At 43.3% G+C, this 24,907-nt stretch overlaps 1 protein-coding gene across 6 annotated transcripts in view; it reads right to left on the bottom strand.

Moving 5' to 3' along the window:
* Positions 1-24,907, bottom strand: part of SGCG (sarcoglycan gamma) — a 185,393-nt gene that overhangs the window by 112,886 nt on the left and 47,600 nt on the right. For 5 of the 6 annotated variants that reach the window (XM_034758759.1, XM_034758754.1, XM_034758755.1 and 2 more), the window contains one exon: positions 22,052-22,249. The exons of the other annotated variant lie outside the window; for it this stretch is intronic. In XM_034758759.1, the coding sequence (XP_034614650.1) occupies positions 22,052-22,249 (198 nt within the window). The remainder of the gene's footprint in view (positions 1-22,051; positions 22,250-24,907) is intronic. 6 annotated transcript variants of the gene reach the window in all.

A 24,907-nucleotide genomic window follows, 5' to 3' on the forward strand; every position in this document is an offset into this window, starting at 1 on the left:
TTACTCCTGGCTTATTGATGATGATAGCAGCCAATGAAATTGAGTAGTTCCAGAGCACATTAGACCTTCCTATTGAATAAGGACATCAAAAAATAGACCTTAGGTGAAAGAAAGCCTTCTCTGGTATCTATGTGGTGAATTACAACCTGTCATAGGAAAGTACCAATTTTATCTTGGGGATAAATATTCCTTCTAATAAGTTCATAGATTCATAGTTTCTATGGCCAAAAGGGACTATTATGATCATCTAGTATGACCTCCTGCGTAACACAGGCCATAAAACTTTACCAAAATAAATCCTAGAGCATATCTTTCAGAAAAACATCCAATCTTGATTTAAAAACTGTCAGTGATAGAGAATACATCTTGACCCATGGTAAATTGTTCCAATGGTTAATTACTCTCACCATCAAAAATTCACATCTTATTTCCAGTCCGAATTTGTCTAGTTTCAACTTCCAGCCATTAGATCTTGTTATACCTTTCTCTGCTAGATTGAAGAGCCATTATTAAATATTTGTTCCCCATGTTCTAGACTGTAATCAAGTCACCCCTTATAACCTTCTCTTTGTTAAGCTAAATAGATTGAGTTCTTGGAGGCTATCACTATAAGGCACGTTTTCTAACCCTTTAATCATTCTTGTTGCTCTTCTCTGAACCCCCTCCAATTTATCAATAACCTTCTTGAATTGTGGGCACCAGAAATGGACACAGGATTCTGGAAGCAGTCGGACCAATGCCAAATGCAGAGATAAAATAAACTTTCTACTTCTACTTGAGATTCTCCTATTTATGTATCACAGGATCATATTACCTCTTTTGGCCACAGTGTTACTCTGGGAGCTCATATTCAGCTGATTATCCACCACGACCCTCAAATCTTTTTCTGAGTCACTACTTCCCAGGATGTTTTCCTGAGGTGCAGGAAAAACAAACAAACACACACAAACCACCAGCAAAGCTAGTGACTAAGGGGCATATAGTGGCCAAGCACATCCTTCAGGAACTTAGGATGCTTCAGGTGGTATCAGCTTCTTCCCTTAGATTGTGCTCCTTGCTAACAGTGTTGGGCATTTTGGCTAAGTCTCAGACCCAAATGGAAGATCCTCTGTTTGACGGAGAGGGTATCAGCCTAAAGATGGATAAGATTCTTGAGAAAGTGAAGATTCTTAATCTATTGTTGATCTCTGGGACTCTTTCAACCAGACCAGACAAGGGAGACCCCCCTTGACCTCTTCCTTCCAGAATCACAGACTTAACCTCAATTGTCCAGCTTCAATTTCAGAAGAGGTAGCCATAACATCAGAAGAAGAAAGGCACTGGAAAACATCTTAGATCAGTTTCATCTTCTGCCACTCATTTGTCTTCTTTAGCAGCAAGACCAAAAATCCGACATGTTACCTGACAACCTAGCACCAGTTCTACCTTCTGACAGTTTCTTTGATGCTTTGGGTAGAATTACTATGGAGTCTAGCTACAATGATCATCCAGTTTGAATATGTGATCCAATTCCATTCTATGCTACCTCTCAGCCCTTGCCCACACATTCCTTTTCAGGCATCCTCTTTATGAGAAAGTATTCAAAGTAAAGGTAGACTCCCTGAGAAAGATGAGGACTACATAAATAGTGCCTCTGCATATCTAATAGAAAGGCTTCTAAGCATGGTTCTTCTTCATACTGAGAAAAAGACAGCCTTCATGCCATCATACACCTACAAAAATTGATTAGTTATTAGCTTAATCAGAAAATCAAGTTCCACATTCTAACACTGCCTTACATCATTCTTACTCTTTCCTTTCAGGGCTGGTCTTAATTTAAACATTTATATACCTAAGACCATCTCACAGAAAACATTTCATTTTGTGACAGACATGGACACTGTCAGACCAAAACACTGCACTGCATAATTGCATAAGGAATGCTCAGTTTCTGCCTCCTGATAAGTCTTTATCTAGATGTTCCTCATCAATGTAGTAAGGGGTACAAGTGTCAGTTCACCATGATGACCATGACAATCTTTTTACTTGATTACATGATCTTTGTTTACGCACCTTCTAAGCATAGGTCAAGCACATCTCCATATATCCCTCTACACAATGGAGGCTCAACTTCTAAGCATGCATCTCTCAGCAAAGAACTGCACGGAAAAAAAACCCTTATTTTTACCCTTTTGGGGGAGATCAAGTACTCAAAAATCAGGAAAATCCAAATGTAAAGTTTGTTCTACTAATTAGATCTAGTTCTATAATTGTTGTCTCTTTTCCCTTACTAAATGTTAATCTGAACATATTAGCCTTTACCATTAGTATATCATAAAATATACATATGTGCAATGTGGTCAGTCTACTGTCACTTCAGTTTTAATTTGTAGCATTTCTGGCCTACGGTGTTTTATTATTACAACATTAAGATAGGAAAGCCGTTCATTTTTACATTTAATTTCTAGTATTTATTTTTATTTTACTTAATTTTAAATGTGAGAGCTAAGCATTTTGATAAACAGACTGAAAGCATATCTAGTTTCATTGTATTTTTGTATGTACCTTTATTTCTTCTGCTGAAAAGCAGTTTTGTAAGTTCTTAGAATAATGCCCATCTTGAATAAAAACTAATATCCTTATGTCTCAAACAGGAGGATTTTCTCTAGCATTGTAAGAAGACCTTGTAAAAACTATGCTAAATCAGGGCAAAGGGCTTTTTCTACAATAGTAACAGTAGGTTCTATACTGAAAAAATATATCTAAAAAAAAAAAAAGGTTAAAAAAGGTATAGATAAGAAAACCAGTAAGATAATTCACTGAATAGCTGTGACAGGCAGTCAACTCAAATGAAATGGGTTCCTCTTCAGCAGCTATAACAAACTTAGGAAAACGAGTGGCAAGGCATCTACTATTAGAAAGCTGGGGAAAAGGATTTTGTGTGTGCTACCCCATCCCTGAATATTTCAAAATATCCAAATATTGACAGTCTGCACATAATATAATTACTGAAAAAAACTGAAAAAAAAAATGACAATGAAACTAACTACAGTGTAGTCAGGATGTAGCAGAATGACCATCCAGGGAGCCTCTTTTCTTATACATTTATATCTTGCTTTTAAGTCAAATCCATGGAAAGGCTAAAGCAAGTTTAGATTGAGACATCTATTGTTGTGTCCCAAAGGTACCTTAGTTAATGACTTTATAGATCCAGCTCTTTGTGCAGTATTTCTTGTTGCGATTACTATTTTAGGAACTTGCTTGGCAAACAAAAGTGTACTGTTTCATTGAGAAAATAGGACTGTGGGTAGAGTCTGTTAATAAGCAATCAGCAAAAACAGGATTGGTAATGAATCTGATGAGAGCTTGTGTTTCGTCAGGCCCCCACTCCCTCCCTCCATGAAAGCAACGGCAGACAATCGTTTCGTGCCCTTTTTCAGCCCAGACACCATAGCACTGGTATCATGGAGCCTGCTCAGATCACCGTGGCAATTATGAGCAGTATAACCAGCACACACCTTATCCTGGAGTATATGCAGAACCAGAACCTGCCAAAGCAAAACCAGACAAGGAGGTAACGGCAGCGCGGTGATGAGAGTGATGAGGAAATAGACATGGACATAGACTTCTCACAAAGTATGGGCCCCGGCAGTGTGTACATCATGGTGTTAATGGGGCAGGTTCATGCCATGGAACGCTGGTTCTGGGCCCGGGAAACAAGCACAGACTGGTGGGAACGCATAGTGTTGCAGGTCTGGGATGATTCCCAGTGGCTACGAAACTTTTGCATGCGTAAGGGCACTTTCATGGATCTTTGTGACTTGCTTTCCCCTGCCCTGAAGCACCAGAATACCAAGATGAGAGCAGCCCTCACAGTTGAGAAGCGAGTGGCGATACCCCTGTGGAAGCTTGCAACACCAGACAGCTACCGGTCAGTCGGGCATCAATTTGGAGTGAGCAAATCTACTGTAGGGGCTGCTGTGATCCAAGTTGCCAATGCAATCAAAGAGCTGCTGATATCAAGGGTAATGACTCTGGGAAATGTGCAGGTCATAGTGGATGGCTTTGCTGCAATGGGATTCTCTAACTGTGGTGGGGCGATAGACGGAACCCATATCCCTATCTTAGCACTGGCGCACCAAGCCAGTGAGTACATAAACCGAAAAGGGTACTTTTCAATGCTGCTGCAATGCTGGTGGATCACAAGGGACGTTTCACCAACATCAACATGGGATCATAGAATCATAGAATCATAGAATATCAGAGTTGGAAGGGACCTCAAGAGGTCATCTAGTCCAACCCCCTGCTCAAAGCAGGACCAATTCCCAGCTAAATCATCCCAGCCAGGGCTTTGGCAAGCCGGGCCTTAAAAACCTCCAAGGAAGGAGACTCCACCACCTCCCTAGGTAACGCATTCCAGTGTTTCACCACCCTCCTAGTGAAATAGTTTTTCCTGATATCCAACCTGGACCTCCCGCACTGCAACTTGAGACCATTGCTCCTTGTTCTGTCATCTGCCACCACTGAGAACAGCCGAGCTCCATCCTCTTTGGAACCCCCCTTCAGGTAGTTGAAGGCTGCTATCAAATCCCCCCTCATTCTTCTCTTCTGGAGACTAAACAATCCCAGTTCTCTCAGCCTCTCCTCATAAGTCATGTGCTCCAGACCCCTAATCATTTTTGTTGCCCTCCGCTGGACTCTTTCCAGTTTTTCCACATCCTTCTTGTAGTGTGGGGCCCAAAACTGGACACAGTATTCCAGATGAGGCCTCACCAATGTCGAATAAAGGGGAACGATCACGTTCCTCGATCTGCTGGCAATGCCCCTACTTATACAGCCCAAAATGCCGTTAGCCTTCTTGGCAACAAGAGCACACTGTTGACTCATATCCAGCTTCTCATCCACTGTGACCCCTAGGTCCTTTTCAGCAGAACTGCTACCTAGCCATTCGGTCCCTAGTCTGTAGCAGTGCATGGGATTCTTCCGTCCTAAGTGCAGGACTCTGCACTTGTCCTTGTTGAACCTCATCAGGTTTTTTTCTGCCCAATCCTCTAATTTGTCTAGGTCCCTCTGTATCCGATTCCTACCCTCTAGTGTATCTACCACTCCTAGTTTAGTGTCATCTGCAAACTTGCTGAGAGTGCAGCCCACACCATCCTCCAGATCATTAATAAAGATATTAAACAAAACCGGCCCCAGGACCGACCCTTGGGGCACTCCGCTTGAAACCGGCTGCCAACTAGACATGGAGCCATTGATCACTACCCGTTGAGCCTGACGATCTAGCCAGCTTTCTATCCACCTTACAGTCCATTCATCCAGCCCATACTTCTTTAACTTGGTGGCAAGAATACTGTGGGAGACCATATCAAAAGCTTTGCTAAAGTCAAGAAATAACACATCCACTGCTTTCCCCTCATCCACAGAGCCAGTTATCTCATCATAGAAGGCAATTAGGTTAGTCAGGCACGACTTCCCCTTCGTGAATCCATGCTGACTGTTCCTGATCACTTTCCTCTCCTCTAAATGTTTCATAATTGATTCCTTGAGGACCTGCTCCATGATTTTTCCAGGGACTGAGGTGAGGCTGACTGGCCTGTAGTTCCCCGGATCCTCCTTCTTCCCTTTTTTAAAGATGGGCACTACATTAGCCTTTTTCCAGTCATCTGGGACCTCCCCCGATCGCCATGAGTTTTCAAAAATAATGGCTAATAGCTCTGCAATCTCACCCGCCAACTCTTTTAGCACCCTCGGATGCAGCGCATCCGGCCCCATGGACTTGTGCACGTCCAGTTTTTCTAAATAGTCCTGAACCACTTCTTTCTCCACAGAGGGTTGGTCACCTTCTCCCCATGCTGTACTGCCCAGTGCAGCAATCTGGGAGCTGACCTTGTGCGTGAAGACAGAGGCAAAAAAATCATTGAGTACATTAGCTTTTTCCACATCCTCTGTCACTAGGTTGCCTCCCTCATTCAGTAAGGGGCCCACACTTTCCTTGATTTTCTTCTTGTTGCTAACATACCTGAAGAAACCCTTCTTGTTACTCTTAACATCTCTTGCTAACTGCAACTTCAAGTGTGATTTGGCCTTCCTGATTTCACTCCTGCACGCCTGAGCAATATTTTTATACTCCTCCCTGGTCATTTGTCCAATCTTCCACTTCTTATAAGCCTCTTTTTTGCATTTAAGATCAGCAAGGATTTCACTGTTTAGCCAAGCTGGTCGCCTGCCATATTTACTATTCTTTCTACACATTGGGATGGTTTGTTCCTGCAACCTCAATAAGGATTCTTTAAAATACAGCCAGCTCTCCTGGACCCCTTTGCCCTTCATGTTATTCTCCCAGGGGATCCTGCCCATCTGTTCCCTGAGGGAGTCAAAGTCTGCTTTTCTGAAGTCCAGGGTCCGTATTCTGCTGCTCTCCTTTCTTCCTTGTGTCAGGATCCTGAACTCGACCATCTCATGGTCACTGCCTCCCAGGTTCCCATCCACTTTTGCTTCCCCTACTAGTTCTTCCCTGTTTGTGAGCAGCAGGTCAAGAAAAGCTTTGCCCCTAGTTGGTTCCTCCAGCACTTGCACCAGGAAATTGTCCCCTACACTTTCCAAAAATTTCCTGGATTGCCTGTGCACCGCTGTATTGCTCTCCCAGCAGATATCGGGGTGATTAAAGTCTCCCATGAGAACCAGGGCCTGTGATCTAGCAATTTCTGCTAGTTGCCAGAAGAAAGCCTCGTCCACCTCATCCCCCTGGTCTGGTGGTCTATAGCAGACTCCAACCACAACATCACCCTTGTTGCTCCCACTTCTCAACTTTATCCAGAGACTCTCAGGTTTTTCTGCAGTATCATACCGGAGCTCTGAGCAGTCATACTCCTCTCTTACATACAACGCAACTCCCCCACCTTTTCTGCCCTGCCTGTCCTTCCTGAACAGTTTATATCCATCCATGACAGTACTCCAGTCATGTGAGTTGTCCCACCAAGTCTCTGTTATTCCAATCACATCATAGTTCCCTGACTGTGCCAGGACTTCCAGTTCTCCCTGCTTGTTTCCCAAGCTTCTTGCATTTGTGTATAGGCACTTAAGATAACTCAATGATCGTCCCTCTTTCTCAGCATGAGACAGGAGTCCTCCCCTCTTGCGCTCTCCTGCTTGTGCTTCCTCCCAGGATCCCATTTCCCCACTTACCTCAGGGCTTTGGTCTCCTTCCCCCGGTGAACCTAGTTTAAAGCCCTCCTCACTAGGTTAGCCAGCCTGCTGGCGAAGATGCTCTTCCCTCTCTTCGTTAGGTGGAGCCCATCTCTGCCTAGCACTCCTTCTTGGAACACCATCCCATGGTCGAAGAATCCAAAGCCTTCTCTCCGACACCACCTGCGTAGCCATTCGTTGACTTCCACGATTCGACGGTCTCTACCCCGGCCTTTTCCTTGCACAGGGAGGATGGATGAGAACACCACTTGCGCCTCAAACTCCTTTATCCTTCTTCCCAGAGCCACGTAGTCTGCAGTGATCTGCTCAAGGTCATTCTTGGCAGTATCATTGGTGCCCACGTGGAGAAGCAGGAAGGGGTAGCGATCCGAGGGCTTGATGAGTCTCGGCAGTCTCTCCGTCACATCATGTATCCTAGCTCCTGGCAAGCAGCAGACCTCTCGGTTTTCCCGGTCAGGGCGGCAGATAGATGACTCAGTCCCCCTGAGGAGGGAGTCCCCGACCACCACCACCCTCCTCCTCCTCTTGGGAGTGGTGGTCGTGGAACCCCCATCCCTAGGACAGTGCATCTTTTGCCTTCCAATCGGTGGAGTCTCCTTCTGCTCCCTTCCCTCAGATGGGCCATCTAGTCCACTCTCCGCATTAGCACCTGTAGAGAGAACATGGAAACGATTCCTCACCTGTATCTCCATTGCTGGTGCATGGACGCTCCTCTTTCTTCTTCTGGAGGTCACATGCTGCCAAACCTCCTCACAATCCTTTTGTCCCTGCTCCGCCTGCTCTGAATCTTCAGAACATTGTGGCGGTAGAAGCATCTCCTGACATCTGTCCAGGAAATCTTCATTTTCCCTTATGCAACGCAGAGTCGATACTTGTTTCTCCAGCCCTCGAACCTTCTCCTCCAGTATGGCCGGGAAAGGTACATGATGCTCATGTCTTCAGGAATTCTGGTTTGTTTCAAAAGCTGCAGGAAGGAACGTTCTTCCCAGACCAGAAAATAACCACTGGGGATGTTGAAATGCCTATAGTTATCCTTGGGGACCTAGGGGACCTTAAGCCTACCCCTTAATGCCATGGCTTATGAAGCCATACACAGGCAGTCTGGACAGTAGTCAGGACCTGTTCAACTATATGCTGAGCAAGTGCAGAATGGTGGTAGAATGTGCATTTGGACGTTTAAAAGCACGCTGGCGCAGTTTACTGACTTAGATGGACCTCAGCGAAACCAATATTCCCATTGTTATTACTGCTTGCTGTGCGCTCCACAATATCTGTGAGAGTAAGGGAGAGACATCAGCTCTCTTAATGGCTCTCCATGCGTCTCTGGACCCTCTCAGCTGTCGGGCTTGGACGGAAACATTGCCTGAGGGTAGTGAGAGAATGGGTTATCGGTGAGGTGGGGGTGGGCGTGAGCCCGGTCAATAGGGGCAACCCCTACCAAGATCTGAGCCTTTTCTCACACGCCAGTTAGAGCTCGACATTATGCTGTTTGGGACCCCTCTTTGAGGAAAGCCTCTGGATTGCAAGTCCAACCGCTACCTCCTCGTGGTGAGAGTCGGTAACTGGCTTGGATAGCCAGGCGGATTGCGGAGGACGAACCCACATCCCACATTTAGTGGGGTGTGGGACGGGGTTGGGCAGCCCCATATGGTGCCACATGGATGCCCCCCTGGTAAGGGTAGCCTCCCCCGGGTACGGGTTGACTCCCCCTGGTAAAGGTTAGATTCCCCCTGGTAAGGGTAGCCTCCCCCAGGCACGGGTTAGTTTCCCCCTGGAAAGGGTAAGTTTCCCCCAGGTACGGGTTAGTTTCCCCCTGAAAAGGGTTAGTTTCCCCCTGAAAAGGGTAAATCTTTTAGCTATGGAAAAAAGTAATTTATATTTTTATACCGGATTGGCGCTGGACCGGGTTAATAACGCCCCCGCTGTTGGCTTTGATGCCCCGGCTGACAGTGTTAAATATATTAGGGGTGTGATCAGGGTCGCTGGACCAATGGATAAAATGGTGTGGACTATAATGAAGTCTCATGAGAATGAGAATGAGAATCAAGTCCTCCCAGTGGAGCATGGAGAGGAGGTAGAGGAGAATGTTTGTGATGATCATGGTGAGGAGATTTTATCTATCTTACCGATGGTTTTTACAAGGGACACTTTTAATGATTTAACTATGGACAGTTTTAATCCAGATTTTAAGTATTTAAGTACATTTGATGATCCATATGTTAGGGAATCGGGATATCTTAATGCTCATTTAGTTAATGGGTCTAGTTTATTAAATAGTTTTAGACCAAGTACTGATTTTAATAGGGATCGTAATAAGGATCTTAACAGTACTGGTAGTAATATAAATATATTAGAAAGTAGTTCGTGGAAGGATGGGGTTTTTTATTTAAAGTATCCCGTTGATAGTTTTAATTGTCCAATATGTCCCCAGATATTACCAACATTTGGTAAATGGGCCAAACACATTAATGTGGTTCATAAAAGTAAAGCCATATGAGTTGTATGTAGTAAATGTGGAAAATCTTCTCAATATCATAATATAGCTTGCCACTACCCCAAGTGCATACCCAAGAAGGCGGATACCCCAATGAAGAGCCATACGTGCTCGGTCTGTGGGCTTGGTTTTCATACTAGATCTGGATTGAGCCAACACTGTAGACATAGACACCCTGCTGTGAGGAATGAGCAAAGAAAAGAAGATATGGCTGCTAAAAGTAAGATCAAAGAGGGATCGACTAGATCTCGAATATGGACCAAAGATGAGGTTGCGCAGCTTATACAGTTGGAAAGGAAATATATTGGGAAAAGGAATATAAATAAATGTATTGAGAGCGAGATGAGGACCAAAACGAATAAACAAATATCAGATAAAAGACGAGAATTAGCAAAGAAGAAGTTAGTGGTAACAGGAGATAGGGAGGAAGTGACTGAGGTAGAGGACATTAGAGTAAATATATTAGAAATTCCGCCCCCGAGAGAGGATTTTCCCACTAAAAGGACATCCAGAAGTGGATTTAGTGGAGAAAATATGTAAACGGGGAAAACAAAGTAGGGAGGGAAGAGAAATAATAAATAGTTTAGGGGAAATTGAAGGATTATTAAAGGAGGATTTAAAAAAAGCTCTCGGATGGGCAATGTTGGAAAAATTATGTTATTCATTAGTAGAGGGAAAGGACCCTAGAAATGAAAGTCAAATAGAGTTGAGGAATAAAGGAAAAGGGAAGATGAGAAAGGAGGGGAGAAGGAAGCAATTTAATGCAATTAGGAGATATGCTACAAAGAAAGCTAAGTATAAATTCTATCAACAATTATTTGATAAGGATAGAAGAAGATTGACTCGCATTATAATGGGAGAGCCAGATAAGGCTAAGTGTGCTATCCCTATGAAAGAAATTGAGGAATACTATGTAAATATTTTGGGAACAATTGGACATGGTAATATGATAGGGTGGCCATCATCCACAGAGAATGCGGATAATGATATATTAATGAGTCCGATCTCTGTGGATGAGATTAGAATAGCTTTAAGAGAAATAAGAAAAGATAGTGCTCCTGGCCCAGCTAAAGTAAAAGTGAGCAATTTGTGGGATATTTTTAATTTAGACTCCTTAATACTTACAAAATTTTTTAATATATGGTTTCTAAATAGACAGGGTACCAGATGAATTTAAGAAAAATAGAACGATTTTAATACCAAAGACACAAGATGAGGAGGAAATGAAGAAGTTAACATCTTGGAGACCATTGACAATTGGGTCAGTTTGGATTAGAATCTATACCAAAATATTAGCAAAAAGACTGGTGGAAACAGTTAAGATATGTAGTAGACAAAAAGGGTTTATATCCGCCCCTGGGTGTGAGGAAAATATTGCTATATTAGATAATTTGATTAAAGGGGCTAAACGAAATGGGAATGAAATTGCAATAGTGTTCGTAGATCTGGCTAAAGCATTTGATTCTGTGGGACACGGACATATAATATCCGGGTTGAGAAGATTTGGTATAGATGAACATTTTATAGATATTATTAGGGACCTTTATGATAATTGCACAACTAGGGTATGGGTGGGTGATGAAGCTACTGAGTCTATTTTAATTAGGAGGGGGGTCAAGCAGGGTGACCCGTTGTCCCCAATTTTGTTTAATATTGCTATGGATCCCCTTTTAACTAGATTAGAAGTAGAAGGAAGTGGTTTTTATGTTAAGGGTAATAGTGTCACGTCATTGGCTTTTGCCGATGATGTGGCAATTTTAAGTAGCTCATATAAAGGAATGATCAAAAATTTGGGTATCTTAGAGGAGTTTTGTAAAAATACTAATCTCTCTGTTAATGTGAAGAAAACGAAAGGCTTTCATATTTTAACTAAACATAAAACCTATGTAGTTAATCCTAAGGATAATTGGCAGATAGGGTCAGAGGAGATTGAATATGTTCAACCAGGGGATTTTGAAAAATATTTAGGGGCTAGAATAGATCCCTGGATAGGTGTAGGGGGACTGGTACTTAAAGAAAAATTGAAAGATTGGAGTGAGAATTTAATTAAGGCCCCATTAAAACCGGCCCCAAAAATATTAATTTTACAGACATACATCTTACCAAAGCTATTTTATAATCTTCTTTTAATAGAACCCCCTTTTAATCTTTTAGATGATCTTGATGTGTTAGTTAGAAAAATAGTTAAAGAGATTTTACATTTACCTCAGTGTACCACAGATGGGGATATTTTATTCTAGAGGTAGGGATGGTGGTTTAGCTCTCACTAAGTTTAGTGTGCAAATCCCAAATATGTTAATTCGTAAATGGAGGAGACATATTGTCTCGAGAGATGATTGGATGGACCTATCTTATCTATATGCAGGAGAAAATCTTGTGGATAAAATATTGTTATTTAGTGCAGCAACATCTCATCCCAAGAAATGGAGGGAAGAGGAATTTTTAAGATGGTCGGAACTGAGATGTCAGGGAGTAGGGATAAAATATTTTAAAAATGATTTAATTAGTAATTCGATTTTTAGAAACTCTAGTAAAGTTAAATCGTCAGCGTATATCGCAGCATTGCAGCTTAGGGCAAATATTTATCCTACTAGGGAGACATTAGCAAGAGGAAGAGGAGGTGTGAATGCTCTTTGTAGATGGTGCGGTAAAGTGCGGGAGACTGTTCCCCATATCTCAGGACAATGTTATAAGACTAAGAATGCTAGGATAAAAAGGCATAATAGAGTAGTGTCTGCAGTTGTAGATAAGGTTGGTAAATTAGGGTGGAAGGCAATGATAGAGCCCCATTTGAGAAATAGTAAGGGTGAGTTAAGAAAGCCGGATATTATATTTATAAAAGGAGATACAGCAGTGGTGGTTGATGTTACAGTGCGATGGGAGGATAATGCTGGAAGTTTGGAACAAGCCCACAGTGAGAAGGTGGCTTATTATCTTGAGTTAGAGGAAGAAATTAAAAACTTAACGGGAGGTAAAAATATCCACTTCTTTGGTTTTGTGCTTGGGGCGCGTGGCAAGTGGAGTGAAGGTAATAATGATTTGTTACAATTATTGGGAATGGACAGAAGTAAAAATTTTAAGGAGAGTATATGTAGACTTGTTTTATATTCCACTATCGGTATGATGGCTATATTCAGTGACAGGTAAAGATCCCGGAGTTTCCATTCCGTGTATCTTGCCAAAACTAAATTTTAGCTATTTTGGTTTCCATGCTCTAAATTTTCAAATTTTTAATATTGTTTTGAACATTAACATATTTAGTGTTATTTAATATCTGTCCTTCAATAGAACGGTTTTAATTATATAATAAATACTTATTAATGGATGAAATTCCAATTTAAATTATTATTATTATTATTTTTTTTAACTACTGGATGTGGATGCGGACTGGCCGCGTATAGTAACCAGGAAAGGGCAGGTAGTCACGCCTGTACATAAATGGGGTGGGAGGTTGAGGCAAATCGCCTGGCCGCTGATTACGCACAGCCAGACACCAGGGCGGTTAGAAGAGCACAGCAGGGTGCGGTGTGCATCAGAGAAGCTTTGAAAACCAGTTTAATGACTGGCCAGGCTATGGTGTGGATGTTCTGTTTGTTTCTCCTTGATGAACCACCTCCCCGGTTCACTCTACTTCCCTGTAAGCTAGCCACCCTCCCATTCCCCATTTGATCAGCGCTTGCAGAGGCAATAAAGTCATTGTTACTTCACATTCATGCATTCCTTATTAATTCATCACACAAATAGGGGGATAACTGCCAAGGTAGCCCGGGATGGGGGGGGGAGGAGGTAAGCGCCAAGTGGGGTGCAGGAGGAGGGAAGGATAAGGCCACACTGCACTTTAAAACTTATTGAAGGCCAGCCTTCTGTTGCTTGGGCAATCCTCTGGGGTGGAGTGGCTGGGTGGCTGGAGACCCCTCCACCGCATTCTTGGGCGTCTGGCAGGTGAGGAGGCTATGGAACATGGGTAGGAGGGCTGTTGGTTACACAGAGGCTGTAGCGGTGGTCTGTGCTCCGGCTGCCTTTCCTGCAGCTCAACCATACGCTGGAGCATATCAGTTTGATGCTCCAGCAGTCGGAGCATTGACTCTTGTCTTCTGTCAGCAATCTGACACCACCGATCCTCTTCAGCCCGCCACTTACTCTTTTCAGCCCGCGATTCAGCCCGCCACCTCTCCTTGTGTTCATATTGTGCTGTCCTGCACTCTGACATTGTCTGCCTCCACGCATTCTGCTGTGCTCTGTCAGCGTGGGAGGACATCTGTAGCTCCCAGGGCCAGTGCAACCCATTAGGCAACCTAGGTGGTCGCCTAGGGTGCTAACATTTTGGGGGCAGCGACCGCGGCGGCCGGATCTTCAGCCTCCCCGGTCATTGGTGGTATTTCGGGGGCGGGACCTTCCGCCGCCTAGAGCAGCAAAAAAGCTGTCAGTGCTCCTGGTAGCTCCGAGAACATGTCATCCCAAGTGTGTTTTTTTTCTCCTTCTAATCTTCGCTAGCCTCTGCGAAGGAGAAACATTTTCAGCTGATGGGGGAAAAGGAAGATTGGTAGTTAAAAAGACACATTTTAGAGAACAATAGGATCACTCTTTCCCGTTAAACCTTGCTGTTCACATTACACAGCACATGTGCTTTTGTTACTAGGTCGCATTTTGCCTCTTATTTATATTGAGGGTGTGATGGGTTGGATCACAGAAACCCCCTTGGGAGCTGCCCCCTGATGTGCAAAGACTACCTCTGCTCCTGTTTTCCCTGCCAGCTCAGGACTCCAGCACCCTGTCTTGCTGAGCCAGACACTCCTGTCTGCTCCAACACAGACCCAGGGTCTGAATCACTTGCCCCAAAGCTGCAAGTTTACCTGAAAACAGTTCACAGAAGTTTGCTTGTCTTTAGCACTCAGATGCCCAACTCCCAATGGGGTCTAAACCCAAATAAATCTGTTTTACCCTTTATAAATCTTATGCAGAGTAAACTCATAAATTGTTCGCCCTCTATAACACTGATAGAGAGATATGCACAGTTGTTTGCTCCCCCAGGTATTAATACATACTCTGAGTAAATTATTAAATAAAAAGTGATTGTATTAAATACAGAAAATAGGATTTAAGTGGTTCCAAGTAGTAACAGACAGAACAAAGTAAGTCACCAAGCAAAATAAAATAAAATACGCAAATCTATGTCTAATCAAACTAAATACAGATAAGTTCCTCACCAGTTCCAGAATGCTCCCTTTTACAGGCTAATCTCCTTTTAGCCTGGGTCCAGCAATAACTCACACCCCCTATAGTTACTGTCTTTTGTTCCAGTTCCCTTCAAGTATCCTGAGGGGGTGGAGAGGTTCCTTCCTTAGTCAGCTGAAGACAAAATGGAGGGGTCTCCCACGGGTTTAAATAGACTCTCTCTTGTCGGTGGAGACCCCCCTCCTCCCTCCTATGCAAAGTCCAGCTCCAAGATGGAGTTTTGGAGTCACCTGGGCAAGTCACATGTCCCTGCATGACTCAGTCTTTACAGGCCGAAGCCATTGTCCACATGGTATCTTGCTTGTCTCCAGGAAGACTTCTTATGTGGATTGGAGCATTCCAAGATGCATTGTTCCCCAAGTGTTTCCTGATCAGGTATTTAACCTGGTGAATTCCTTCCTAAAGAAGCTGACCAAATGCCTCACAAAGCTTACTTAGAAACCAAGCAAGCATACAGCCCATATTCTTAACCTCAAGTAGAAAATGATATATATGTACTAATAGGATGAATAGATATAGTAGACCATAACCTTTACGGAGATATATTACACGGCATAGGCAGCACAAAACATATTCCAGTTATGTCATACATACATTTATAAGCACCCCCCCCCATAAAGCCTTATGGGGTACACTGTCACAGAGGGCCTGCCGGTTTGGTGTGAGAGATCACTCACACAGTGCCAGGCAACAGAATTCAGCTTGCAGGCAGCCATGGTAAGCCACAGCCTTTTGGCTTCTTTAACTTTCATAACATGTGGAAATGGTTTCAAACAGCAGCGCCCTCATTTCCCATATCAAGCAGCTGTTGGGTTGGCTATTTAAAATGGGTTGGCCATTTAAAAGGAGGGGCTGCGGTTTGTGGGTTAACATGCAGCACAAACCCAAATAACCTCCCTCCTACACATGCAATTCTCTGGGATGATCACTTCACCCCTCCCCCATTGCGTGGCTAACAGCGGGGAACATTTCTGTTCAGCTGCACAGCCAAACAGCCGAGCAGGAACGGGCACCTCTGAATGTCCCCTTAATAAAAGCACCCTATTTCAACCAGGTGACCATGAATGATATCATTCTCCTGAGGATAACACTGAGAGATAAGGAATGGATGTTGTCTGAATGCCAGCAAACACCGGGACCATACGCTGCCATGGTTTGTTATACAATGATTCCAGACTATGTGCTACTAGCCTGGTGTGGTAAAGTGTCCTACCATGGCAGATGGAATAAGGCAGCCCTCCCCAGAAACCTTTTGCAAAGGCTTTGGGAGTACATCCAGGAGAGCTTTATGGAGATGTCCCTGGAGGATTTCCGCTCCATCCTCATACACATTAACAGACTTTTCCAGTAGCTCTATTGGCCACGAATGTCAGGGCAAATTAATCATTAAACACGCTTTCTTTTAAACCATGTCTAATATTTACAAAGGTACACTCATCAGCGGTCCCTTGTCCGCCCTCAGGGTCCGGGAGCACGTCTTGGGTGGGTTCGGGGTTACTGGCTCCAGGTCCAGGGTGAAAAAGTATCCTGGCTGTTGGGGAAACCGGTTTCTCCGCTTCCTTGCTGTGAGCTATCTTCAAGCTCTTCATCATCATCTTCCTCATCCCCAAAACCCCTTCCATGTTGCATGATTCTCCATTGTCGGAGTCAAAGCACAGGGTTGGGGTAGTGGTGGCTGCACCCACTAGCATGGCATGCAGCTCAGCGTAGAAGTGGCATGTCTGCGGCTCTGACCCGGACCTTCCATTTGCCTCTCTGGTTTTGTGGTAGGCTTGCCTTAGCTCCTTAATTTTCACCCAGCACTGCTGTGCGTCCTTGTTATGGCCTCTGTCCTTCATGCCCCTTGAGACTTTTTCTAATGTTTTGGCATTTTGTTTTTTTCAACCTGCTGAGGTTTGCTTATCTTAAATGAGAATAATATTTAAGATGCAGATGTACAAGATATTCTTAGGTCCTGTCATATTCAATTTTTAAACAGGAGGGAGGGATTTACTGAAGAAAACAGCTACAACTATAGTTAAAAAACTTGGTTTCCAACACAGCTCAAGTTTCAGCTTTGTTTTCCTTGTTCAAAAAGGACCACATATTTTCTGGAGCTCTATACACCACATAGGATACATCTATACTTGAGCTAGATGTTATTTTCAGCTTGGGTAGATGTATGTGCACTAGCTTTGATCAAGCTAGCATGCCAAAAATATAACTGTAACAATGGCGGCACAGACGGCATGATGGGCTAGTCATCTGAGTGCATACCTTGGGTCACAGGCAGAACTTGTATTTAGGGCAGCTAGCCCATCCCCTTACTTCTGCCACTGCAGCTACACTTCTATTTTTAGCACACTAGCTCCATCTTGAGTTTACATGTACCCAGAGACACATCTAATGGCTGGATAATACAGTGCAAGTAAAAATATCATTATACCTGACAGATTTTACTTGATTGATCTAATTAACTAATACAGCATACAGTCCACTTGTTCAGGAGCTGGATTTTTTAAAGGGTTGGATAATTTTATTTCCATTAACATTTGCAACTATGAAAACTAAAATAAAAACAAAGGTAATTAAATCTCATGCTTTAGGGTATAAGATAATTGCCTGCAAGAGTTATTGTGAAAAAGGATTTTCCTGTGACCAATACCACACAGTTGGCTCTTTCATGATCCCCTCTGAGGAAAAAACAGTTACCTACCTTTTATAACTGTTGTTCTTTGAGATGTGTTGCTCATGTCCATTCCAAGTAGGTGTGTTCGCACCACGTGCACAGTTTATGGAAGGTTTCCCCCCTAGCGATATCCTTTGGGTCGTTCAGGCACCCCCTGGAGTCGGGCCATCATGCCACTGCATATATAGCCCTGCCAACAGTTCCTTCTTGCTGGCTGGCACCGACAGAGGGATAGGCGGGTGAGTTTTGGAATGGACTGGAGCAACACATTTAAAAGAACAACTGTTACGAAAAGGTAGGTAACCGTTTTTTCTTCTTTGAGTGCTTACTCGTGTTGATTCCAAGTAAGTGACTCCCAAGCATTTCCTAGGAGAGGAATGGGAGTTAATTCGTGGATTGTAGCACCACTCTGCCAAATGCAGGATCATCCCTGGCCTGCTGTGTGATAGCATAGTGTGAGATGAAAGTGTAAACTAATGACCATGTTGTGGTCCTGCAGATCTCCTGTATGGGAATCTGCGCCAGGAATGCTGCTGAGGACACTTGCGCCCTTGTGGAGTGCACTGTCATTGCGTGGGCTGGCACCTTTGCCAAGTCATAGCATATATGAATGCAGGAGGTGATCCACAAAGAAATTCTTTAAGAAGACACCAGGAGGCCCTTCATCCTATCTGCTACTGCAACAAACATCTGGTTTAATTTCCAAAATGGCTTCATCCGTTTGATATAAAAAACCAATGCCCACCGAATGTCCATTGGCCCTTTTGTGGTCAGGTATCACATTTGTTATTTCTGTCCTAACTGGTTACTTCAGTTCTTTCCAAGTTCCAAGTTGTGGTATACCTGTTAAGTTTAAAAGGCTATGAACTTAGGAAAGCCTCTATGCCAACCTGCTTTAACGCATCCTCTACGTTAAAGGTCGCAGCCATACATGGATCTTATGCTTTAGCTCATCACCATCTGTCTTAGGGTTGCCAACTTTCTAATCCCACAAAACCGAACACCCTAGCTCTGCCCCTTCCCCAGGCCACGCCCCCTTCCCCGCCCCTTCCCCGAGGACCTGACCCCTGCTCACTACATTCCCCCTCCCTCGGTGACTCCCTCTCCCCCACTCTCACTCACTTTCACTGGGCTGAGGCAGGGGGTTGGGATAGGGGAGGGGGTGTGGGGTCTAGGGTGGGGACAAAAATGAGGGGTTCAGGGTGTGGGAGGGGGCTCCAGGCTGGGCAGGGGGTTGGGGTGCAGGGGGTGTGAGGGCTCCATCTGGGGGTGCAGGCTCTGGGGTGGGGCCGGTGATGAAAGGTTTGGGGTGCAGGAGGAGGCTCCAGGCTGGGACAGACTTTGGTACCAAAGACTTTGGACCCCGAAGAGGATTCTTCATCTGGAGACCATGGCAATGCAGTACCTGCTTCAGCCACTGGGCAGTGCCGAGAGACTGAGGACTGGTGTCAGGACAGTGACTGGTGCATCAGTACCATGGAGGGCTTGCCTCTGGACAGTGCCACAGTGGTTGGTACCGGGAGGGAGCTTGCCGGACCTTGTTCCCTTCTGTCTCCAGTCGCCTTGGCTGGAGGGGGTCTTTGAGGGGTTAGCGGTATTGGGAGAGAAAGCAGTTCTTTCACAATCTGAAAGGCCTCTGGGATCAAAGGGATGAACAAACGCCTGGCCCAAAGGCTGCTCCAGGCAGTTGGTGGCGGGTCCCATTCTGGACTTGGCGCTCTGGGCGGAGACTGCAGCACCATCAATGGCTCAGGGGAAGATGAGTGGCCCAATGTATGTCTCACTACATCAGTCTGTCTCTGCCTTTCTCTCTTTGTCACTGGAGAATGACCTCTCTCGGTGCACTGTTTCTTATGTTTCTTCCTTGGTACTGGGGATGGAGAATGGTGCTGGGAAGAATGCGGCGCCAGGGGAGCGCTCCACATGGGGGTCAAAATACTAAGCTCTGATTCAGAGCGGTTCAGCTCCTAGACTGGTCTGAGGGCTGCCTCCATGAGAATGGCCTTCAGCCGAATGTCTCTGTCCTTTCTGGTATGAGGTTTGAAGCCCCTGCAGATCTGGCACTTCTCTTTGACGTTAGACTCCCCCAGACACTTTGGACAGCTAGCGTGTGTGTCACTTACTGGTATCAGCTTACCGCAAGAGGTACACGGCTTAAAGCCTGGGGACCGGGACTTGCCTTAGTAACAGGAACAACTATTTACATTACTATATACACTAACTCTAACTAAGAACTATATACATTAACTATGATAACTATACAGAATATGAACAGAGAAAGTTCAACCACTGGGAAAGAAACCTTGCCACAGCAAGAGAGGTCATTACAGCAACCATCAAAGGCAGTAAGAAGGAACTGAGAGGGTGTGGGGCTGGCAGGGCCCCTTATACTGGCGCATACATGCACGGCTCCAGAGAGCACTAGAGCAGGCCCTATGGATACCACAGATGGAAAAATCTCCAGCAACTGTGCATGTGGTGCACACACCCCTAGCAAGCAGTGGACATGAGCAAGCATTCAAAGAAGAACTTGTAGTTTAGCTTGCTCATTTTGGGGGGAAATGAGACTGCATATGGAGCAGCACACCCCAATCCTTTAGCAGTGAATTGCAAAAAGATCTCCAGGGTTTAATAAGGAGGGTTTGAAAAAAAGGAATGCAACAGGAGCAGCGGAAGCGCCCTAAAAGTGAGGGGGCCAGAGGCACCCAGAACATGGCCCTGCCCCCACACTGGCTCTTCTCCTCAAGTCCCCACCCTCATGCCACACATTCTACCTGAGGTTCCACCCTTGCACCGCCCCTTTCCCCGCTCCCCGACCCTCACACTGCCCCTTCTCCCAAGCCCCCACCCCTGCACCACCTCTTCCCTCCAAGACTCTGCCCCCACTCGCTCCTCTCTGCCCCCTCCTCTGTTGTTCACCCTGACAGCCCATAAAAAGTGGGGGAGGGAGCTAGGGCCCGCTGGCCCCCCTGTTCTGGTGCCCCTGGAATGCAATAATAGGTAGGTGGCTAGGCAGGGACATAGCTGGGCCACTGCTTAGCTGGACATTTCAGGTACACAGGTCCTGCAATACAGAACTGGAGAGAACCCTTACAGTTCCATCCTGAGGCATTTGCAGCTTTCCTTGTGGATAAGCAGGAAGAGACCAGGGTTCCTGCACAGAGAATTCCTGAAAGGGGAGGGAGTTTTTGCCAATTTTTATGTTCCATGACCCCTAGGAAAGGAGCCACCCATGTGGTGCCAAGACACGGGAAAATAAGTGGAGAAGGGGTGACCTTTACTGTGAACTTGAGCCACACACACAAAATGTTAGCCACTTACATTCACTGTGATTCATGATGTGCAGTCACCAAAGTGCACATCTTCCAAATGTATTGCGTAATAGTTTAAAAAATTAAACATGATCTAAGACCTTCTGTACCTGTAGTACACATGAAAAAAAACTGTGCTGAAAAGAATTTATGTGGGGGAAGAAGCTTGACAGGAATCCAATCATAATAACTATGCTGAGTAAGAGGCACTTAAAATTCACCTGCTTATAGTAAAAGAAAGAAGAGTATAGACATAGCTCCATGAAGATAAAATGCCCCTTCATTTAGTAACTGGCATAATAAAGATAGATGATAGAAATGTGAACATAATACTCTTTACAGAATGGCAGGGGCAGAACAGTAGGAATTTACTGTTATTGTTTTCCTTGTAATAAGTCTATTCAAATCAACTATGCATCACAGACTGCATGGTAGGATCAAATTATCTTAGCTTTGACATTTATTGAAGCATTTTATTGTATTCTGACTCAAGTTTCCTCTTGCGGATTTAACCTAAGTTACACTCTAAACTACTATTTAAAAATTACATGATAATAATATACATATTGTAGTGAAAAGTTATTACATTTCTTCTTGAGCAATGTAGTTGCTTAACCTAAAGCATAAAGTAGTTTCAAATACTTTGAGCTTTAATTTATTAATTTGCTAAATCAATTGCTAAATCTTAAATAGTGGGGAAATAGGTGATTAAAAATCAGAGTTTGAGTGCAGATAGGAAAAGAAGCTGAATTAGTGAGAACAACATTTGAACACTGAAGAATTCTGGGGGTATAAATGAAACTAGAGAAATCACACTTTGTAAATGGCAGAAAAAACACACTGTGAGGCAAGAGCAAATAAAATCTCTTACAGAACTTTTTGAATTAACTGTAAATGTAAGGTCATCAACATAAACATCATTTAAAATGATGACTTAAAAATTATAGAGGGATGAATGTTGTAAAAGATGACTATTCTGTATGTATTTCCAACAGAATGAGAAATTCTAATTAATGAGGTAAGAAAAAGATAAGGTTATTACATAAGAAGAAACTGGCATACATATGAAATAGGTGAGGTCATAAGGCAAACAAAGGAGGAGAATATGATTAATAAAGACTAGAAAGAGAATGGAAAATTAATGAGGCCACTTACTGTAGAAAACCACATCACTTTAAGAATCCAAATTGTCAAAGCAAAATTCACAACTAGGACGATAAGCAGGAGGAGGACAAACAGGTAGAGGCAACGCTTTCTCCAGCCATAAATGCCAATGTTGTAGACATATTGGTTTTCTGGCCTCTCTAGGCTGGTGCCTTGTGTTGTTGTGGTGTATTGTTCACGTACCATTTGCTACAGAAGGGGGGGAAAAAGAGTTTTGTTAAATATGAAAATTAATTTCTTTTAAAAAATTCTGTAAGAGAAAAACAAAATCAAATGTCTATCACTTAAGTGATATCATTATTAGGCTCCAATTTGCTGCATGATAACATAGAATATAAACATTTTTGCTTCTTTTTCATAATATTTGAACAAAAAAATCCCACCTGAAAATATAACACTAGTCATGGCATAATCTGCAACTCACATAGCAATAACTGTATTGTATAATGATATTGTAAACTATGCTGAAGACACAGTCGAGATAAAACATAAAATTTAGGATTTTTTAAAATTCCAAGAGGTACTATATATTATTTTCTATTTTAAATACCAATTCTATCACAACATACATTCCAATATTTTCTATATGCAGTAACTATTACAACTAGCTTGTTGCAGTACTAAACTGTGTATCACTGGAATGCCAAAGTTTGTTAGGTTTCATGACCTGTATATGAAGAAGGAAAAGAGGTTTTAAAACTGCAAAGGAAAAACATGCTTGCTCAACCTTTTATCACAATAAATATTTAAAGATGTTCTACTAATAGAAACATACAGTAGTAACCAGGGTTAAACATTTTCAGTCACACTACATTATAGTTTTCAAAGAAGCACTTTTACTAAAACTTAAAGGCAATTAGTTACTTACCAAAATACTTTCCCTTAAAACATGAAGACTGTCACTACTTTACACCTTGAAAGTATGGAAAGTTTACATTTGAGCCAAGAGAATAAAAACTCAACAGCTGAAGCTGTTTATCAAAAAACAACAATGTATAATATCTGTCTCAGCTCCACTGATATAAAGGGGGTGGAACCCCCAAAACCCTAATGTGCAAAAGTAAACAGATTTTGTAAATTCAAGTATCTCCCATAAACCAGGTAAGCCCTCTGGGCTCTTACATAAGAAAACATGTCCATTTTCTCACAGTATTATATTCCCAAATGAGAGTTCCTTCAGATTGGATTCTCATGAGGTTTCTTATCAATTTTGAATTTACTCCTGGGAATTAGATCACTATGGTCAGCACAAAGAATTTAAAAAATGTGATTAAATTACATCCTTGCCCAACTGCTGAATTACTCTAACTCATTAGGGCAGCTCTTTCGAAGTCTCCTGCAGAGCCATGCTCTGTCTGTAACAAGTAAGTGTTTCACAGTTCTGATGCTCTGCTTCAGGAATATCTGTCTTTTGTGATCTGTAGCTTTCTACCAAACCCCGAGTCAAAGAAAATAGTTTAGGTTTACAATTAAACAGAAGCTTATGTATTATTGTACGCCTAACTTCCTTGCATAATTATAATGTTCATCCCCTTTCTATATCTTTTCTTTCATATTTAAAAAAAACTATAATTCATAAAACATTGCAAAGGTTATGTTTTATTCCATACTCAAATAAAAACTGTGTAACAACTTGTGTGTTTGACCACTCCCGACATTTTCTTGCTACAGCAGCATGCAATAATATTGCCATTGATTTGTTGTTATCAATCGAGCTAACCTCATAATGTTGGCAGACAAATCTTTTTACTTCCTGAAAATGCTCAAGCTGGTATAAAGAAGCTGGTAAAGTATAGGTAGGAGCTGAAGAGAAACAGTCAAATGAAAAAAGGAGTCCCATTTAATCAGATCGCATGAAGGCAGGCAACTAAATTCAGTACACCCTCGCTATAGCGCCCTTCATAATAATGAACCTTTGGCTATGATGAACCCAGTCCCTGGATCGCGCCTCGAGCCCCACTGCTGCGGCGGGGGCAGACAGCTCTTCCAGCCCCGCAGCTGCTTCAGGGGGTGACAGCTCCTCCACCTCTATGGCAGCGACGGGGGCTGACACCTCCTCCTGACAGCTCCTACAGCCCCGCTGCTGCGGTGGGTACTGTACTGATAAATGTTATAAGTTTTTGTATACAAATGCTAGAAGTCTAAATACTAAGATGGGTGAATTTGAGTGCCTGGTATGAAATGAGGATATTGATATAATAGGCATCCCAGAAAGTTGGTGGAACGATGATAATCAATGGGACATGGTAATACCAAGGTAAAAAATATATAGGAATGACAAGAGCAGGTCATGCTGGTGGAGAAGTGGCACTATATGTCAAAGAAAGCATAGAGTCAAATATAGGAAAAATCTTTAATGAATCAAATTGTGCCACAGTCCGAAATTCCATGCTTGAATAATAAGAGTACAGCAGCAGGAATACACTACCAACCACCTGACCAGGATGAGGATGGTGATCGTGATTATGAAATTCTCAGGGAGATTAGAGAAGCTGTAAAAATAGAAAATTCAATCATAATGGGGATTTCAACTATCCCCATATTGACTAGGTACATGTCAGGTCAGGACAGGATGCAGAAATGAAATTTCTAGACCCTATTAATGATTGCTTCTTGGAGCATCTAGTTCTGCAACCCACAAGGAGAGAGGCAAATCTTGATTTAGTCCTAATTGGAACGCAGGATCTGGTCCAAGGGGGGGAATAAAATTGAACAGTTTTAAATGAATATCTTTACTGAACATAATCCTCATCAAAACTGTGTTTATAGAGTGCAGGATGCCTGACTTGTAGGGGTCACTATATAATGCCAGTATGCAGAAGTAGATTAGGACTCTGACTTCCCAGT

This window comes from Trachemys scripta, chromosome 1 (assembly GCF_013100865.1).
Source record: "Trachemys scripta elegans isolate TJP31775 chromosome 1, CAS_Tse_1.0, whole genome shotgun sequence".
In the NCBI taxonomy this organism is placed as follows: domain Eukaryota; kingdom Metazoa; phylum Chordata; order Testudines; family Emydidae; genus Trachemys; species Trachemys scripta.